General features: G+C 44.2%; 1 protein-coding gene across 2 annotated transcripts; it reads left to right on the forward strand.

The window, feature by feature from the left end:
- The first annotated feature begins 1,274 nt into the window (after positions 1-1,274).
- PSMF1 (proteasome inhibitor subunit 1) lies at positions 1,275-20,098 on the forward strand. 2 transcript variants are annotated; one of them, XM_060771869.2, is made up of 7 exons: positions 1,277-1,622; positions 4,246-4,398; positions 5,221-5,303; positions 10,886-11,083; positions 14,459-14,512; positions 14,979-15,137; positions 19,759-20,098. In XM_060771869.2, exons 1-7 carry the CDS (start codon positions 1,494-1,496, stop codon positions 19,808-19,810), a joined length of 828 nt encoding a protein of 275 aa, XP_060627852.1. In that variant the 5' UTR covers positions 1,277-1,493; the 3' UTR covers positions 19,811-20,098. The 2 variants fall into 2 exon arrangements, with proteins under 2 accessions (XP_067324365.1, XP_060627852.1); XM_067468264.1 differs by lacking the exon at positions 10,886-11,083 and having other exon boundaries at positions 1,275-1,622.
- Positions 20,099-20,922: the final 824 nt, after the last annotated feature.

Genomic DNA, 20,922 nt, shown 5'->3' on the forward strand with positions numbered 1-20,922 from the left:
TTTATTTTGCATTTTATTAACCATAGCATTGTATTTTTCATTGCATTTTACTTAAAAACCTATTTTTGCATGTAATGGACCTTTGCATTTTGTTTTGTTTTGCTTTTATTTTGCGTTTTATTAACCATAGCATTGCATTTTGCATTGCCTTTTACTTAAAACCTATTTTTGCATGTGATGGACCTTTGCATTTTGTTTTGTTTTGCTTTTATTTTGCATTTTATTAACCATAGCATTGTATTTTTCATTGCATTTTACTTAAAAACCTATTTTTGCATGTAATGGACCTTTGCATTTTGTTTTGTTTTGCTTTTATTTTGCGTTTTATTAACCATAGCATTGCATTTTGCATTGCCTTTTACTTAAAACCTATTTTTGCATGTGATGGACCTTTGCATTTTGTTTTGTTTTGCTTTTATTTTGCATTTTATTAACCATAGCATTGTATTTTTCATTGCATTTTACTTAAAAACCTATTTTTGCATGTAATGGACCTTTGCATTTTGTTTTGTTTTGCTTTTATTTTGCGTTTTATTAACCATAGCATTGCATTTTGCATTGCCTTTTACTTAAAACCTATTTTTGCATGTGATGGACCTTTGCATTTTGTTTTGTTTTGCTTTTATTTTGCATTTTATTAACCATAGCATTGTATTTTTCATTGCATTTTACTTAAAAACCTATTTTTGCATGTAATGGACCTTTGCATTTTGTTTTGTTTTGCTTTTATTTTGCGTTTTATTAACCATAGCATTGCATTTTGCATTGCCTTTTACTTAAAACCTATTTTTGCATGTGATGGACCTTTGCATTTTGTTTTGTTTTGCTTTTATTTTGCATTTTATTAACCATAGCATTGTATTTTTCATTGCATTTTACTTAAAAACCTATTTTTGCATGTAATGGACCTTTGCATTTTGTTTTGTTTTGCTTTTATTTTGCGTTTTATTAACCATAGCATTGCATTTTGCATTGCCTTTTACTTAAAACCTATTTTTGCATGTGATGGACCTTTGCATTTTGTTTTGCTTTGCTTTTATTTTGCATTATATTAATCATAGCCTTTTATTTTGCAACCCCCCCCCCTTTTTTTTTTGCATTGCATTTTACTTAAAAACCTATTTTTGCATTTGATGGACCTTTGCATTTTGTTTTGTTTTATGTGGATTTTGCATTTGCTTGACCAGTGAAATGCAATCCTCCCGGAACCAAAGTGCTGGGCTGTTTGTTTCCTTGCACAAGGGGGTGGGCCTCCCTGGGAAGCCCTATTTGCACGTGACTGTTTCCTCTCCCCTTCCTGGGCTACTTTCACTTTCAGGCACCATCGCAGCAGCTTGCATTGCAAGCAGCCCATCCTTCCCTCCTTTGCTGCTGTTGCATTCCTTCCTCCTGCTGCATTGTTTTCACCCTTTTGCACGCTTTGCCTGCTGACGCGTGTCTTATCCTTTCCCACGTGACGCGTGTCAGGCGGCTGGGGCGGCGGCAGCAGCGCGATGGCCGGCCTGGAGCTGCTCTTCTCCTCGGTGTCGCCGGACCTTTCCTGCCCGCAGGACGCCTTGGTCTGCTACTTGCACTGGAAGCTCATCAGCCATGGCTACCGCTGCCTGGGGACAGGAGACCAGGTGAGAATTTGGGGGGGGGGGGGGGGACACTCCAAATTCTCCTTGCAAAGCACCTCCAAAAAGTGGAGTGCACCCCACCCACGCCCAGAAGCAACCCAACAGAAGGAAAGCATGCATGTAAACAGAGCATCCCTTGACCAGAATGCTTAAGACAAAGAGTAGAGTGCCATGACTCACTGTTATGCATTGTTATGTTTGATTGTTTATGTTTTGCTTCATTGCAAAGTTGTTTTAATTGTTTACTAGCCATCCCCTGCCACACATTGCTGTGGCCCAGTCTGTGTATATGTGTTTTGCGTACATATATGTGTTTTGTGCATATATACAAATATATAATGTATTTTTTACTTTTTGGCTTTTTAAGTCCCTTCTGCTGTGTTTTTCAGTGTTTTTAATGAGTAATGGTCACTCATTGGCCTGAGAGGTGCCTTGTGTCCAAATTTGGTGTCAGTTTGCCCAGTGGTTTTTGAGTTAGGTGAGTCCCACAAACGAACACTACATTAGGTTCTTGTGGGTTTTTCCGGGCTATATGGCCATGTTCTAGAGGCATTTTCTCCTGACGTTTCGCCTGCATCTATGGCAAGCATCCTCAGAGGTAGTGAGGATGCTTGCCATAGATGCAGGCAAAACATCAGGAGAAAACGCCTCTGGAACATGGCCATATAGCCCGGAAAAACCTACAACAACCCAGTGATTCCAGCCATGAAAGCCTTCGACAGAACATTACATTTTTATTTTTATAGACTAGAAATCCCAAAAGTCAATGTCTGTTTCCCCCAAATTCCATCTGTGTTCATATTTGGGTATATGGAGTATTTCTGCCAAGTTTGGTCCAGATCCATCATTGTTTGAGTCCACAGTGCTCTCTGGATGTAGGTGAACTGCAACTCCCAAACTCAAGGTCAATGACCACCAAACCCTTTTAGTGTTTTCTGTTGGTCATGGGAGTTCTGTGTGCCAGGTTTGGCTCAATTCCATCATTGGTGGAGTTCAGAATACGCTTTGATTGTAGGTGAACTATAAATCACTGCAACAACAACTCCCAAATGTCAAGGTGTATTTTCCCCAAACTCCACCAGTGTTCACATTTGGGCATATTGAGTATTCGTGTAGAGTTTGGTCCAGATCTATCATTGTTTGAGTGCTCTCTGGATGTAGGTGAACTACAACTCCCAAACTCAAGGTCAATGCCCACCAAGCCTTTCTAGTGTTTTCTGTTGGTCATGGGAGCCCTGTGTTCCACGTTTGGTTCAATTCCATCTTTGGTGGGGTTCAGAATGCTCTTTGATTGAAGGTGAACTATAAATCCCAGCAACTATAACTCCCAAATGACAAAATCAATTTTTTTGAGTGATGGGCACTCGCTGACCTAGTAGGTGTATTGTGTCCAAATTTGGTGTCAGTTCGTCCATTGGTTTTTGAGTTATGTTAACCCCACAAATGAACATTACATTTTTATTTAGATAGATTTATTTATTGATATTTATGGTATCAGGAGCTAACCAATGTCTTTGAAAAAACACAAAGTTTAAAAAACTGGGCATCATACTGAATGGCCACTTGGAGTGCCTCTGGTGTCGCGTTGAGAAGGTCCTCCATTGTGCATGTGGCAGGGCTCAGGCTGCATTGTAATAGGTGGTCTGTGATTTGCTCTCCTCCACACTCGCATGTCGGAGACTCCACTTTGTGCCCCATTTCTTGATATTGGCTCTGCATCTCGTGGTGCCAGAGCGCAGTCTATTCAGCGCCTTCCAAGTCGCCCAGTCTTCTGTGTGCCCATTCAGCGCCTTCCAAGTCGCCTAGTTTTTGGTGTGCCCAGGGGAGAGTCTCTCATTTGGTATCAGCCATTCATTGAGGTTCTGGGTTTGAGCCTGCCACTTTTGGACTCTTGCTTGCTGAGGTGTTCCTGCAAGTGTCTCTCTAGATCTTAGAAAACTATTTATTGATTTAAGGTGTTGGCTGATATCCAAACAGACGATGGGGCTGAAGACGTCACTGCCTTGGCTTTCGTTATTGGCTGATACATCCCGGTGGATGTCAGGTGGTGCAATACTGGCTAAACATTGTAATTTCTCCAGTGGTGTGGGGTGCAGACACCCCATGATAATGTGGCTTGTCTCATTCAGAGCCACATGATGAGATGTGTTCCACTCTCGGAAGCAGAGTAGCAAAGCGCAAGGGCAGATGTCTTCACCGTGTCTGGTTGTGGTCCCCAGGTTGTGCCAGTCAGCTTTCATATTATATGTATGGTTGGGGACGTGAGAGAAGCCTCCCCACAGGGTTACAACACATTCAGGCATCCCCTGGACAACTGCTGACACTGGGCATGCGTACTTGACAGCAAAGTGCAAGGGCAGATGTCTTCACTGTGTCTAGTTGTGATCCCCAGGTTGTGCCAGCTTTCATATGATACGTATGGTTGGGGACGTGAGAGAAGCCTCCCCACAGGGTTACCACACATCCAGGCATCCCCTGAACAATGTCTTTGTAGATGGCTGATTCTCTCAGTTGCGATATGTATGGTGGATCTGTATTGTTTTGAAATGTTGTGATCCGCTTTGGTCCCACTTGACATGATGCAGCCCAGCAAAAGTGTCATATCTCTCTCTCTCTCATCGCCCAGCCAGGTGCCAACGAGCGGAAGTCGGAGATGTTGCCTCCCGGGTGGAACGCAGACAAGGAGCTCTACACCATGCGCTACCGGGCCAAGGACGACTCCCGCGACCTGCTCCTGAAGGGCATCATGGTGGACGGCAGCATCATCCTCAACGTCATGGTGAGTCCACTTACGAGCCCAAGGTGTATGTGTGTATGTATGTATGTATATGTCTGTGGACTATCCACCACGCAGGAAAGAACCCTTGTCTGTTTGAAGCAGAGTGTAAATGTTGCAATTGGCAAGCTTGAGTAGCCATGAAGTTGCAAAGTCAATCAGTGAGAGTATATGCACAGAGGTAGCCTGGCTATTGTTGCCTGGAGGCACCCCCTGTTTGGGAGGTGCTAATTGACACATAATTGTTTGCTGTCTGGAGTTCCCCTCTTTCTAAGTGTTATTCTTTATTTATTGTCTTGAGTTGTAGTGCTTTTTTAATACTGGTAGCCAGATTTTGTTCATTTTCATGGTTTCCTCCTTTCTGTTGAATTTGTCCACATGCTTCTTGTGGATTTCAGTGGCTTCTCTGTGTAGTCTGACGTGGTGGTTGCGAGAGTGGTCCAGCATTTCTGTGTTCTCAAATAATACTTTATGCCCAGGTTGGTTCATGAAGTGCTCTATTTTGGCTGACTTCTCTGGTTCTCTGGTCTTCAGTGCCTTTCATGGTCTTTGGCCAATGGTGCTGTGTTTGGTGGCATCTGCTGATTCCACTGTCAAACCGCTCTGACCATTAGGAATATCTTCCTAATGTTACCACGGGTTTTCTGCTCTGTTTTGAATCTATGCCTCAGATGCATCTACCCTGTGGAATGAATGCAGTTTGACCCCACTTCTAATCGCCGTGGCTGAGTGCTTTGCAAGCCCTGTAGTCTTTCTCCATGCAGTGAGTCCTGCCCACGAATGTTGTGGTCCACCCCAAACCGTCTTCTTTCCTTCCCCTTTCAGGAGCCCAAATCCCAGAAAGTGGCAGATTTGACCCTGAAAGTGACCGACTACGTCAACCCGGGACACCTGGCTGATTTTGACAAGTAACTATCGAGCCTTCTCAACTCTCTGGGTCCAAATCCCATGGCCTTATGGCCTGCTTTTAAAAAATTCTAACTCAGTGTTTCTCAGCCTTCCTAATGCCACGACCCCTTAATGCATGTCGTGGTGACCCCCAACCATACAATTATTTTCGTTGCTACTTCATAACTGTCATCTTGCTCCTGTTACGAATCATAATGTAAATATCTGATATGCAGGATGTATTTTCCTTCACTGGACCAAATTTGGCATAAATATGCCCCAATTTGAATACTGGTGAGATTGGAGGGTGGATTGACATAGTCATTTGGGAGTTTTAGTTGCTGGGCTTTATAGTTCACTTACGATCAAAGAGCATTCTGAACTCCACCAACAATGGAATTGAACCAAACTTGATACACAGAACTCCCATGACCAACAGAAAATACTGGAAGGGTTTGGAGGGCATTGACCTTGAGTTTTGGAGTTGTAGTTCACCTACATCCAGAGAGCACTGTGGACTCAAACAATGTTAGATCTAGACCAAACTTGGCATGAATACTCAATCGTCCCAAACATGAACACTGGTGGAGTTTGGGGAAAATAGACCTTGACATTTGGGAGTTGTAGGGTCTCTAACACACCAAATTTGGACACAAGACACCTAACAACCCAATGTATGTTCTTCACTCAAAAAAATTGAGTTTGTCATTTGGGAGTTGTAGTTGCTGGGATTTATAGTTCACCTACAATCAAAGAACATTCTGAACTCCACCAGTGATGGAATTGAACCAAACCCGGCACACAGAATTCCCATGACCAACAAAAAATACTGGAAGGGTTTGGCGGGCATTGACCTTGAGTTTTGGAGTCGTAGTTCACCTACCTTCAGAGAGCACTGTGGACTCAAACAATGATGGATCTGGACCAAACTTGGCATGAATACTCAATATGCCCAAATGTGAACACTGATGGAGTTTGGGGGAAATAGACATTGACATTTGGGAGTTGTAGTTGCTGTGATTTATAGTTCACCTACAATCAAAGAACATTCTGAACTCCACCAATGATGGAATTGAACAAAACCTGGCACACACAACTCCCACAAACAACAGAAAATACTGGAAGGGTTTGGTGGGCATTGACCTTGAGCTTTGGAGTTGTAGTTCACCTACATTCAGAGAAAATGCGAAGGAACCTCTAGGCTAAGCTGGCCCACCTACATCCAGAGAGCATGGCGGACTCAAACAATGATGGATCTGGACCATACTTGGCATGAATACTCAATATGCCCAAACGTGAGCACTGCTGGAGATTGGGGGAAATAGACCTTGACATTTGGGAGTTGTAGTTGCTGGGATGTATAGTTCGTTGTTGTTCATTCGTTCAGTCGTCTCCGACTCTTTGTGATCTCATGGACCAGTCCACGCCAGAGCTCCCTGTCGGCCGTCACCACCCCCAGCTCCTTCAAGGTCAGATGTATAGTTCACTTACAATCAAAGAGCATCCTGAACCCCACCAATGATAGAATTGGGCCAAACTTCCCACATGAAGCCCCCATGACTAACAGAAAAGACTGTGTTTTCTGATGGTCTTTGGTGACTCCTTGGACACCCTCTCGCACCCCCCCCCCCCCGGGGTCCCAACCCCCAGGTTGAGAAACACTGTTCTAACTAGTCTACTCCCTTTAAGTAATCAATCAACCTTTTATGTTTCATAACATACTACTAGTTTAGAAATCCCACAATTGATGATCACAATTGATATAACAGGAATGGCAATATATAAGAAAAACTGGAGATTCGGCCAAGCATGAACTGCATCCCTGGAAGCATATCTTTAGTTTCACCATGAGAACTAAAACATTACCTTTAGGTTTTGTTTTTAATGTAAGTGGCAATTAGTTTGAGGACATAATGCTCTGGATGCTCTAAGCTACGATGGACGCTACCCAAGGTATTTTAGTGCCCAAAAATGTAGTTTCATGACGCATCCTGCTAGTAAAGTCTGCTAGGACTCCCTTTCCTTGGCCGAGGATCAGTCCCAAGAGTCACCGGACTCGTTCATGGCCTTTTGTGTTGGAAAACATGACTCTTCTTCGTTGTCATAGTGGACAGCTGGACACGACACACCTCGCTGTACCTCAGCCTTAGACAACATTGGGAAATGGGTTCCTCCTTTCTATTTTCTAGGTTAGGGTTTGCCCAGGTTCTAGGTTAGGTGGAGCTCTCTAGACTTGCAGCTTTCCTTCTCTCTTTTGTTTTGTGTGCAGTGTTTACTTTCCTGTGCTCTTTTGCAAGAGCATAGTGTCAATTGTAAGGGATTATGGGACTGGCAGTCCAAAATGGAATGTTTACCCATGCTGTGGAAGTACAAGCCTGCAGCATTTGCGGAGGGAAAGGGACCAGGGTGTGCATCTCATTTATGTATATAATAATAATAATAATAATAATAATAATAATAATAATCAATTAAATAAAAATGTAATGTTCATTTGTGGGATTAACACAACTCAAAAACCACTGGATGAATTGACACCAAATTTGGACACAAGACACCTAACAACCCAATGTATGTCCTTCACTCAAAAAATTGATTTTGTCATTTGGGAGTTGTAGTTGCTGGGATTTATAGTTCACCTACAATCAAAGAGCTTTCTGAACCCCACCAACGATGGAATTGAACCAAACTTGGCACACAGTTCTCCCACGACCAACAGACAATACTGGAAGGGTTTGGTGGGCCGTGTCCTTTGGTTGTGGAGTTGTAGTTCACCTACATCCAGAGATCACTGTGGACTCAAACAATGATGGATCTGGACCAAACTCTACACAAATACTCAATATGTCCAAATGTGAGCACTGGTGGAATTTGGGGGAAATAGAATCTTGACATTTGGGAGTTGTAGTTGCTGGGATTTATAGTTCACCTACAATCAAAGAGGATTCCGAACCCCACCAACGATGGAATTGAACCAAACTTAGCACACAAAACTCCCATGACCAACAGAAAATACTCAAAGGGTTTGGTGGGCCATGTCCTTTGGTTGTGGAGTTGTAGTTCACCTACATCCAGAGAGCACTGTGGACTCAATGATGGATCTGAACCAAACTCTACACAAATAATCAATATGTCCAAATGTGAACACTAGTGGAGTTTGGGGAAAATAGAATCTTGACATTTGGGAGTTGTAGTTGCTGGGATTCTGAACCCCACCAACGATAGAATGGGTCCAAACCTCCCACACAGAACCCTCATGTGGGCCACAGCAACGCATGGCAGGGGACGGCTAGTAATAATAATATAAATAAATATAAATAAAAATGTAAAACAGACCAATGAGTGTTTATATATACACACACACACACACACACACATGTATTATTTATTTTATTTATTAATGCACTTGTATACCGCTAATATCTCAGCCTAAATCGGCGACTCATTGCGGTTTACAACATTTAAAAAACAATATTCAGTTAAAAGCATAAAACACATATACAGTACAAATTATTGGGCCACCAATAACAATCCTATGCATCTCATAACTGGAATCGTAATCCAAAATTCATCGTCCGTGTATAACCAATCCTTAGTCATCACAATTCGTTACAACGGATTAACCGAATGCTTGTTTAAACATCCATGTCTTCAATCTTTTCCGAAACACCATCAGCGAAGGGGCTGATCGTACCTCTATGGGGAGGGTGTTCCAAAGCCGGGGGGCCACCACAGAAAAGGCCCTATCTCTCGTCCCCGCCAGCTGAGCTTGAGAAGCAGGCGGGATCGAGAGCAGGGTCTCCCCGGAAGATCTCAAACTCCTGGTGGGTTCATAGGCAGAGATGCAGTCAGATAGGTAGCTTGGGCCGGAACCGTTTAGGGCTTTAAAGGCCAACGCCAGCACTTTGAATTCAGCCCGGTAGCAGATCGGTAGCCAGTGGAGTTGGCGCAACAGGGGGGTTGTATGCTCCCTGCGCTCCGCTCCTGTTAAAATCATGGCTGCCGAGCGTTGGACTAGTTGGAGCTTCCGAGCTGTCTTCAAAGGCAACCCCACGTAGAGAGCGTTGCAGTAGTCTAAACGGGATGTAACCAGAGCGTGGACTACCGTGGCCAAGTCAGACTTCCCAAGGTATGGGCGCAGCTGGCGCACAAGCTTTAGCTGTGCAAATGCTCCCCTGGTCACCGCCGAAACCTGGGGTTCCAGGCTCAGCGATGAGTCCAGGATCACACCCAAGCTGCGAACCTGCGTCTTCAGGGGGAGTGTGGCCCCATCCAACACAGGCTGTAACTCTATGCCCTGTTCGGCCTTGCGACTGACCAGGAGTACCTCTGTCTTGTCTGGATTCAATTTCAATTTGTTCGCCCTCATCCAGACCGTCACAGCGGCCAGGCACCGGTTCAGGACCTGGACAGCCTCCTTAGTAGCAGGTGGAAAGGAGTGACAGAGTTGGACATCATCCGCGTACAGATGACACCGCACCCCGAAACTCCGGATGATCTCCCCCAGCGGCTTCATGTAGATGTTAAACAACATGGGAGACAATATTGAGCCCTGAGGAACCCCACAAGACAATGGTTGTGGGGTTGAACAGGTGTCCCCCAACAACACCTTCTGAGATCGACCCTCCAGGAATGACCGGAGCCACTGCAAAACAGTACCTCCAAGACCCATCCCTGCGAGGCGTCCCAGAAGGATACCGTGGTCGACGGTATCGAAGGCCGCTGAGAGGTCGAGCAGCACCAACAGGGACACACTCCCCCTGTCGAGCTCCCGGCGCAGATCATCCACTAAGGCGACCAAGGCTGTCTCGGTACCATGTCCCGGCCTAAAGCCAGACTGTGCCGGGTCTAGATAATCCGTGTCTACCAAGAATACCTGGAGTTGTGAGTTGTACATATACACATGCACACACATACACGTGTGTGTGTGTATATATACCCAAGTACACACATATATTTACGAACACACACATATATACATATACACATGCTGTTGTGATAGAGTCTGCTAGCAATGATAGTAATACGCAAATATACACATGCACACATATATAAACATAAATATGCATATAGACAATTACACATATACACAATATACATATACACATATAAACACAAATATATACACACATATACACATCTTCACACAAATGTATGCACACACATATATATACACACACACACACATATATATAATATATACAAAGCCCATCAATACAATATACACAATATAACACAAAAACAACAAAAATTATTCTATCCTTCTTCAATGTGAATATGCTTACATATCCTTCCAATAATAATAAATAGAGTAAAATAATAGTAATAATAATAAATAAAATAATGAATGTAATAATAACAATACAGTAAAATCATACATGTAACAATAACAACAATAGAGTAAAATAATAAATGTAATAATAACAACAACAAAGTAAAATAATATATAACCTTGACTCAAGTATAAGCCGGGGGAGACTTTTTCAGCCTAAAAAAAGGACTGAAAAACTAGGCTTATACTCGGGTATATACAGTATTTCTTAGTTTTGGCAGAAAGTGGGTGGCTCAAGAGTTTGACACCTCTCCATCCATCTCATTCCAATAGAGTCTACCAGAACACCGAGGAGCTGCAGGCGCGGATTCTCCACCACATCGTCTCCCCCTTTGAGACAGCGACCAAAGACCCCGTCAGCCCCAAGAAGGAGCCCAAGAGGGAGAGGAACCCCTCTCCTCCCAACCCTCCGGACCATGACCCACTGTGGATCCCACCCCGGCACCCCCACGGCAGCCGGCAGCCCAACTGGTGAGTCCACTGGCTGGAAGCTTCTAAAATGCAGTGTAGTCAAGATCATATTGTTGATGTGGTTCCATTTAGTTCTGCAACCATATTGTAAGTCATTTCCAACTCATTACAACCCTACGAGGGTTGAATGAAAAGTAATGCCTCCACCTTCGTAACTCCTCAACAGGTACTGGCTTGTTCAGTAGACTCTCCTCTACAGTTTCACTTTGGTGGGAAGCCTTAGCAGAAAAAGTAAGGCCTCCACCTTCATAACTCCTCAACAGATGGCAGAACTGGTATGCGGCAGGTACTGGCTTGTTCAGTAGACTCTCCTCTACAGTTCCACTCTGGTGGGAAGCCTTAGCAGAAAAAGTAAGGCCTCCACCTTCATACCTCCTCAACAGATGGCAGTACTGGTTTGCAGCAGGTACTGGCTTGCTCAGTAGACTCTCCTCTACAGTTCCACTTTGGTGGGAAGCCTTAGCAGAAAAAGTAAGGCCTCCACCTTCGTAACTTCTCAACACATGGCAGTACTGGTATGTGGCACGTACTGGCTTGTTCAGTAGACTCCTCTACAGTTACATTTTGGCAGGAAGCCTTAGCAGAAAAAGTAATGCCTCCACCTTCGTAACTTCTTAACAGATGGCAGTACTGGTTTGCAGCAGGTACTGGCTTGTTCAGTAGACTCTCCTCTACAGTTCTATTTTGGCAGGAAGCCTTAGCATTGAACGGTTGTGTTGTTAAAGTGCGAAGTATGGAATCCTGCACAGACGGTCGGTCAGTGCGGCTTCAGCAACGTGCAGTCAATGAATTATTGACAGCAGAAGGTGTCACCCCAAAGGAGAATTATCAGAGAATGCAAGCTGTTTATGGTGATTGTGTTGATGTGACTACTGTGTGTTGTTGGGTGAGTAAGTTTAAAGATGTTGAGGTGAGAACATCTGACTTGCGTGACAAACAAAGAGTTGGACGTCTTGTGACAGCAACCACCGAGTTTATAAATAAATTTATTTATTTGTTGTGTCATGAGCGACTTTAGAAACTGCAAGTCGCTTCTGGTGTGAGAGAATTGGACGTCTGCAAGGATGTTGCCCAGGGGACGCCCGGATGATTTGAAGTTTTTATCATCCTTGTGGGAGGCTTCTCTCATGTCCCCACATGAGGAGCTGGAGCTGATAGAGGGAGCTCATCCGCCTTTCCCCAGATTCGAACCTGCGGATGAGCTCCCTCTATCAACTCCAGTTTATGGTGATTGTGTTGATGTGAGTATTGTGCGTCGTTGGGCAAGTTTCAGGCATCAGCATTCTGGGTACCCATCGTGTACAAATCTTCAGATAACCAAGCAAAGCAATAATGTGACCCACACGTTCTCGTGAAGAGCTGATTATGCTTGAAATTTCTCTCTGAGTGATACGATGATCGTCCTGAATCAGCCTATCAATCTTTTGCTTGTGAAACTCGGTGGTTGCTGTCACAGAACATCCAGCTCTTTGTTTGTCACGCAAGTCAGATGTTCCCACATCAACATCTTCAAACTTTCTCGCCCAACGACGCACAGTACTCACATCAAAATAATCACCATAAACAGCATTTTCTGATGAATCTCCTTTTGGAGTGACACCTTCTGCTGTCAAGAATTCAATGACTGCACGTTGCTTAAGTCGCATTGACGGACCGTCTGCGCAGGGTTCCATGCTTCGCACGTTAACAACACAATCATTCAATGCTAAGGCTTCCCGCCAAAATGGAACTGTAGTGGAGAGTCTACTGAACAAGCCAGTACCTGCCACATACCAGTACTGCCATCTGTTGAGAAGTTACGAAGGTGGAGGCATTACTTTTCATTCAACCCTCATACTAAATTCTGATGGATGCAGCCTAGAATGTATTGTCGAAGGCTTTCATGGCCGGAATCACTGGGTTGTTGTAGGGTTTTTTCCGGGTTATATGGCCATGTTCCAAAGGCATTCTCTCCTGACGTTTCGCCTGCATCTATGGCAAGTATCCTCAGAGGTAGTGAGGTCTGTTACAAAGGTGGAGGCATTACTTCTCATTCAACCCTCGTATATCTACCCCGTCAGATGGTTTCATTGAAGATTTCTCCAAAATGGGGCTGTGTCTGCTTTTTTCTGAAGCTGAGAGAGTATGACCTGCTGAAGTTCACCCAATGGACTTCCATGGCTGAGTGACCTCACATACCCTGAGGATGCCTGCCATAGAAACGTCAGGGGAGAATGCTTCTAGAGCAGTGGTCCTCAACCTGTGGGTCCCCAGGTGTTTTGGCCTACAACTCCCAGAAATCCCAGCCAGTTTACCAGCTGTTAAGGCGTTGAAGGCCAGAACATCAGGGGACCCACAGGTTGAGAACCACTCATAAAATCAAAGCGTTGGAAGAGACCTCATGGGCCATCCAGTCCAACCCCTTTTTGCCAAGAAGCAGGAATATTGCATTCAAATCACCCCTGACAGATGGCCATCCAGCCCCTGTTTAAAAGCCTCCAAAGAAGGAGCCTCCACCACACTCGGGCAGAGAGTTCCACTGCTGAACGGCTCTCACAGTCAGGAAACTCTTCCTCATGTTCAGATGGAATCTCCTCTCTTGTAGTTTGAAGCCATTGTTCCATTGCGTCCTAGTCTCCAGGGAAGCAGAAAACAAGCTTGCTCCCTCCTCCCTGTGGCTTCCTCTCACATATTTATACATGGCCCTCATCATTTCTCCTCTCAGCCTTCTCTTCTTCAGGCTAAACATGCCCAGCTCCTTAAGCCGCTCCTCATAGGGCTTGTTCTCCAGACCCTTGATCATTTTAGTCGCCCTCCTCTGGACACATTCCAGCTTGTCAATATCTCTCTTGAATTGAGGTGCCCAGAATTGGACACAATATTCCAGGTGTGGTCTAACCAAAGCAGAATAGAGCATGGGGAGCATGACTTCCCTGGACCTAGACACTATGCTATCCCATTGACTTTTTTGCCGCCACATCACATTGTTGGCTCATGTTTAACTTGTTGTCCACGAGGACTCCAAGATCTTTTTCACACATACTGCTCTCGAGCCAGGCATCCCCCATTTTATATCTTTGCATTTTGTTTTTCCTGCCAAAGTGGAGTATCTTGCATTTGTCCTTGTTGAACTTCATTCACTGTTAAACATGGCCATAGAGCCCGAAAAACCTACAACAACCCATAAATAAATTTCACATTTCGACCTGGATCCCATCTCCCATATATCTCAACATAGCGTATAGGTATTTCAAAATCTGAAATTTACTTCCAGTTCCAAATTACTTCGGATAAGGGATACTCAACCTGTAACAAATCTTTGAAAACCAGCGTTCTGCATTCAATGACAGAGTCTTCAAATGGTCTTTCGAAACTCAAATATGTCTTCCTTTTCAGGCAAGACCCCATGGGACCATTTGCTGTTGGAGGAGAAGACCTGGACCCTTTCGGGTAGGTTTTTCATTCCATCTGAATAACTTTTGTGAGAAGCCACTGCCTCAGGGTGCATCTACACTGTGGAATTATTGCACTTACAACTTCCACGATTCCTTAGCCGTGAGCCATGGCAGTTAAAGTGATATCGGACTATATTAATTGTACAGTGTAGATGCACCCTCTGCGTTGATCCGGTAGAGCAGACATGGGCCAACTTGGGCCCTTGGATGTTTTGGACTTCAACTCCCATCATTCCTAACAGCCTCAGGCCCCTTCCTTTTCCCCCTCAGCCGCTTAAGCGGCTGAGGGGGAAAAGGAAAGGGCCTGAGGCTGTTAGGAATGATGGGAGTTGAAGTCCAAAACATCCGGAGGGCCCAAGTTGGCCCATGCCTGAGTTAGCTGGAGGATCGAGTGCCTGTCTATGCCAAGAAACTGTCCTGAGTCTCTCCAGGTTTCACAATTCCTTTTTGCTTTTGCTCAGGGGCCGAAGCGGGGGAATGATCTTCGATCCGCTTCGATCGGGATATCGGAATCCTGGAATAGATCCATCTTCAGGGCTTCCAACCAGGCTGCCTCCTGGATCCGTTCCCCCCGGTGCCCGATTTGACCCCTTTGGGCCCCCAGGAGCCAACCGAAGTGGGTGAGTATCAGGAACCGATATCAGGATATTAGTAACAAGTTGAGTATCTGTTACCTGAAATGCTCAGGATGAGAACTGTCACGATGCCAGGGCTCTGCCTTATTCAGGTGGAGATGAACCAAACAAACTCCAAGTTTGTGTTAAACAATTTAATTAAAGTAGCACTTACTTTCTGGCTGTTTTAATAGTCCAAAACATAAAGATAGCACTCAGCCACAGAATATAAAACAAAACTGACAGCAAACGTTGTTGCAGGTTCAAGATAACACTGTAGTCAAAAGGTCCAGTCCAGTGGTCAAACGCTGAGAGTTCAGTGAGCAAAGTCCGGAATTCATGAGTCTATACCAGTGGTTCTCAACCTACCTAATGTCGCGACCCCTTAATACAGTTCCTTATGCTGTGGTGACCCCCAACCATAACATTATTTTTGTTGCTACTTCATAACTGTAATTTCGCTACTGTTATGAATTGTAATGTAAATATCTGATATGCAGGATGAATTTTCATTCACTGGACCAAATTTGGCACAAATACCCGATACGCCCAAATTTGAATACTGGTGGGGTTGGAGGAGATTGATGTTGTCATTTGGGAGTTGTAGTTGCTGGGGTTTATAGTTCACCTACAATCAAAGAGCTTTCTGAATTCCACCAACGATGGAATTGAATCAGACCTGGCCACATAGAAATCCCATGACCAACAGAAAATGCTAGAATGACTCGGTGGGCATTGACCTTGAGTTTGGGAGCTGTAGTTCACCTAAATCCAGAGAGCACTGTGGACTCAAACAATGATCAATCTGGACCAAATTAGGCACAAATACTCAATATGTCCAAATGTGGATTCTGGGGGAGTTTGGGGAAAATAGACCTTGACATTTGGGAGTTGTAGTTGCTGGGATTTATAGTTCACCTACAATCAAAGAGCATTCTGAACCCCACCAATGATAGGATTAGGCCAAACTTCCCACACAGAACTCCCATGACCAACAGAAAATATTGTATATTCTGATGATCTTTGGGGACCCCTCTAACACCCCCTCGCGACCCCTCCAGGGGTCCCGACCCCCAGGTTGAGAAACACTGGTCTATACTGTAGTCAAAAGCAAGTCCAAAGATTCAAGGATCGAAGGGTTTAAGAGACAGGTCAAGATACTGAAAATCACAAACCTGGGGAAAAACCAGCAGCATCTACCACCAAAATAAGACAAATACTTTTCTCCCAAAGATCAGTCCCAAGGCTTGCTCCTTATATCCAGAAACACCCAGCTGCAACCCATCTCTTGCATACCTCCGCCTTTAATTGCTTTCACCCATAAACTAGCTTGAACTGCCTACCTTTCAACCGGCAGAATTTTCTGCAGCATAGTGGTTTAACCCACTGTGCTTTATCAATATTATTCTGCACATTTGGCCCACCCACCGTGCTTTTATTTTATTTCTTCATCACGTTATTTTGCATCTTATTATTATTATTATTATTATTAGCCATCCTCTATCATGCATTGCTGTGGCCCAGTCTGTGTATATGTGTTTTTTGTGTGTGTATATTTGGGTATATGTGTGTGTGTGTGTATGGGTGTATATATATATATGTGTGTGTGTGTGTGTGCATATATTAGTGTATTTATATGTGTATGTACATGCATATTGTGTATATGTGTGTGCTTGTCTATATGCATATTTGTGTGTATATATGTGTGTCTATGTATGTTTATATATGTGTTGTGTGTGTATGTGTATTATGTGTATGTATCTGTATGTGTGTATATGTGTATATTTGTGTGTGTTTGTGCAGATATATACGAATATGTGCATGTGTATATGTGTATGAGTTTATATGTATATGTACATGTGGTGTATTTTCCGGGTTTTTAAGTCTGCTCTGCTGGGGTTTTGTGTGTGAGTTTTTTCGGAGTGATGGACACTCGTTGGACTGTTAGGTGTTGTGTGTCCAAATTTCATGTCAATTCATCCAGTGGTTTTTGAGTTATCTTAATCCCACAAACAAGCATTACATTTTTATTTATATAGACTAGCCATCCCCTGCCACGCGTTGCTGGGGCCCACACGGGGGTTCTGTGTGGGAGGTTTGGTCCAATTCCATCGTTGGTGGGGTTCAGAATGCTCTGTGATTGTAGGTGAATTATAAATCCCAGCAACTACAACTCTCAAATGTCAAGATTCTATTTTCCCCAAACTCCACCAGTGTTTATATTTGAGCATATGGAGTATTCGTGCCGAGTTTGGTCCAGATCCATCATTGTTTGTGTCCACAGTGATCTCTGGATGTAGGTGAACTACAACTCCCAAACTCAAGGTCAATGCCCACCAAACCCTCCCAGTATTTTCTGTTGGTCATGGGAGCTTTGTGTGCCAAGTTTGGTTCAATTCTATCATTGGTGGGGTTCAGAATCCTCTTTGATTGTCGTTTAACTATAAATCCCAGCAACTACAACTCCCAAATGCCACAATCAATTTTTTTGAGTGAAAGACATACATTGGGTTGTTAGGTGTGTGCTGTCCAAATTTGGTGTCAATTCGCCTAGTGGTTTTTGAGTTGCGTTAATCCCACAAACGAACATTACATTTTTATTTATATAAACTAGCTGTACCCACCACGCGTTGCTGTGGCCCTCTTTCTCTCCTTCTTTCTTTCTCTTCTTCCTTCCCTCCATCCCTCTTTCCTTCCTTCCTTCCTTCCATCCTTTTCTTTCCCTTCTTCTTTCTTCCCTCTCTACCTGTTTATTCCTCGCTTCCCTTGCTCTTTGGTTCCATCCTTCCTTGTCTCTTTCCTTCCTTCTCTCCCTCTTTCTTGCTTTCGTTCCTTCTTTCCTTCCTTCCCCCTTTCACTTTTTTGTTTCCTTCTCTACCTTTCCTTCTTTCTCTCCCTCCCTCCCTTTTTCCCTCTTTCTCTCCCCCCTTCTATCCTTTCTTCCTTCTCTACTCTTCTTTTTCTCCTTCCCTCCTTGTTTCCCTCTTTCTCTTCTTCTTTCCTTCTCTATCCTTTCTTTCCTTCTTTCTCTCCCTCCCTTCTTCTTTGCCTCCTTCTCTCCCTCCTCTTTTTCTTTCCTTCCTTCCTTCCTTCCTTCCTTCCTTCCTTCCTTCCTTCCTTCCTTCTTTATGTGTATGTGTTTTGTGTGTGTATATGCATGCATATATGTGTGTATATATGTGTTTGTGTATATATGTTTGGTTTTGCACATGCGCTGTAATGTACAGGGTTAGTCAAAATGAATAGGCCAATAAGAAAATTAATTGTACCCGAATTGGCCTATTCATTTTGACTAACCCTGTATTTGGGGGGGGGGGGGGGCTTTTTTAGTCCCTTCTGGTGTGTGTGTGTGTTTTTTTTTAGTGTTTTTATGAGTGATGGTCACTCTCTGGCCTGAGAGGTGTCTTGTATCCAAATTTGGTGTCAATTCGTCCAGTGGTTTTTGAGTTATGTTTATCCCACAAACAAATACTACATTTTTATTTATATAGATTACTAGCTGTACCCGCCACGCGTTGCTGTGGCAAACCTTCCCTCCCTCTTTCTCCTCCTTCTTTTTCTCTCTCCTTCCTTCCCTCCCTCTTTCCTTCTTTCCCTCTTTTTCTTTCTCTTCTTCTTTCTTCCTTCTCTACCTGTTTCTTTTCTCGCTTCCTTTGCTTTTTGGTTTCATCCTTGTCTCTTTCCTTCCTTCCTTCCCTCTTTTGTTCCTTCTCTCCTTCCTTCCTTCTTTCACTTTTTTATTTCCTTCTCTCTTTCCTTCCTTCTCTACCTTTCTTTCCTTCTCTCCTTCTTTCCCTCCTCCTCCCTTTCCTTCCTTCTCTATCTTCCTTTCTTTCTTTCCTTCTCTCCTTCTTTCCCTCTTCTCCCCTTCCTTCCTTCCTTCCTTCCTCCCTCCCTCCCTCCCTCCCTCCCTCCCTCCCTCCCTTCTCTACCCTGCTTTCTTTCCTTGCCTCCTTCTTTCCCTCTTTCTCTCACTCCTTTCTTCTCTATCCTTCTTTCTCTCCTTCCCTCCTTCTTTCCCTCTTTCTCTCCCTCCCGTTTCGTGTCGTTTTAATTGCCCTCAGCGGCCCCCCGCAGCTCCCATGCCCTCCCCGAGCATGAGTGCTTACATCGGTCTGGTGGGCTTTCTCAGGCTGGGCTCGTGTAGAGGGAGGCAGGCAGACGGCAGTGCGCATGCAGAGGGAGATTTGGGCACGGGGGAAGCTGGGAAATGGAGTCCTTCCCCATCGTTTTCCTCCCGAGGCCTCTGCGCATGCTCTGTGTTTTTCAGGTATTGTGCATTTGTGTTGTTGTGTATTGGTGTTTTGAGGGTTGTTGGTCATACCTTGGGGGAAGAGGTATGAGCAGGCCAAATTTGGTGAGATTTCGTCCGGTGGTTTAGCCGTTTTTGACCGCCTAATTACGACCTTAAGTTCTTATATATATAGATTAGCCCAGGTCTTTTTTAAATATTCTGTCTTATTCCCCAATATGGAACCCATAGTAACTCATTTTTATTGGCTTTGGGGATTCTGGGAGATGGAGCTATTGTTGTCTGTGTGTGAAAGCAATGGGTATAGGTTTGTTAATTCTAGGCTTGCTTAATATGGAAAGTGGCACTCCCATGTCTTCTGTATTTTCCTTTCAGTCCTAATCCAGACCACCTTCCACCTCCCAACTACGACGACATGTTCATGTGAGAGAAGCCAGACACCTCCCTGCCACCGACTCTACTGTTTCTGCTGTTGGGGGACATTTCCTCTTTCCCCCTCAATAATTTGGGGTGCCAGTTTTGATGGACGTCTTGGGCAGCACTTTCTTTTCCCAGCTCCGGCTGTCTGCGTGGATTGGATTTCTCAGCCCATGAAGAGGAGATCAACGCCGCCGCCTTCTCTTCCTTCCCTTTGTGCTGCCTACTTTGTCCCCATGTGGGGCACTTTGGAACTGTTAACCCTTGCTAAAGATGACTGCTAATCCTTGAGCATTAATGATCTGGTCTGAGGGTGTGTTATTTTTCAAAGGATGTTGTGAGACATCAATATCGTTCCTTTGCGTGAGCATAGTCTGAACCTGGTAGTCTACTTTTGGCCCATTTGGTAGCAGCAGTAGGCTTCAGTCAAGAGAAATCAGGATAATAATAATAATAATAATAATTATAAACTGCAAAGACTCTGGCACAAACCAGTAAAGGTGGTCCCAGTGGTGACCGGCACACTGGGTGCAGTGCCTAAAGACCTTGGCCTGCACTTAAACACAATTGGCAATGACAAAATTGCTATCTGCCAGCTGCAAAAGGCCACCTTACTGGGATCTGCACACATTATTCGCCGATACATTACACAGTCCTAGACACTTGGGGAGGGTCCGACGTGTGATTCAATACAACAGCCAGCAGAGTGATCTTGTTTGCTGTGGACTCATCTTGTTGTGTTTCAAATAATAATAATAATAATGTATTGTCGAAGGCTTTCATGGCTGGAATCACTTGGTTGCTGTGAGTTTTTTGGGCTGTCTGTCCATATCCAGAAGCATTCTCTTCTGACGTTTCGCCTGCATCTATGGCAGGCATTCTCAGAGAAACTAGGAAAATAGAGTTTATGTATCTGTGAAATGGCCAGGGTGCGTATTTGAGATAGGTGTGAATTGGCCACCTTGATTAGCATTAGATCTTGCTTCTTAGTGCCTGGGGGAATCTTTTGTTGGGAAGTGATTAGCTGTCCCTGATAGTTTCTTGTCTGGAGTTCCCCTCTGTTTGAGTGTTGTTCTTGCTGTTATGATTTTAGAGGGTTTTTTTTTTAATACTGGTAGGCGG

Source organism: Anolis sagrei, chromosome 4, assembly GCF_037176765.1.
Source record: "Anolis sagrei isolate rAnoSag1 chromosome 4, rAnoSag1.mat, whole genome shotgun sequence".
Classification (NCBI taxonomy): Eukaryota; Metazoa; Chordata; class Lepidosauria; order Squamata; family Dactyloidae; genus Anolis; species Anolis sagrei.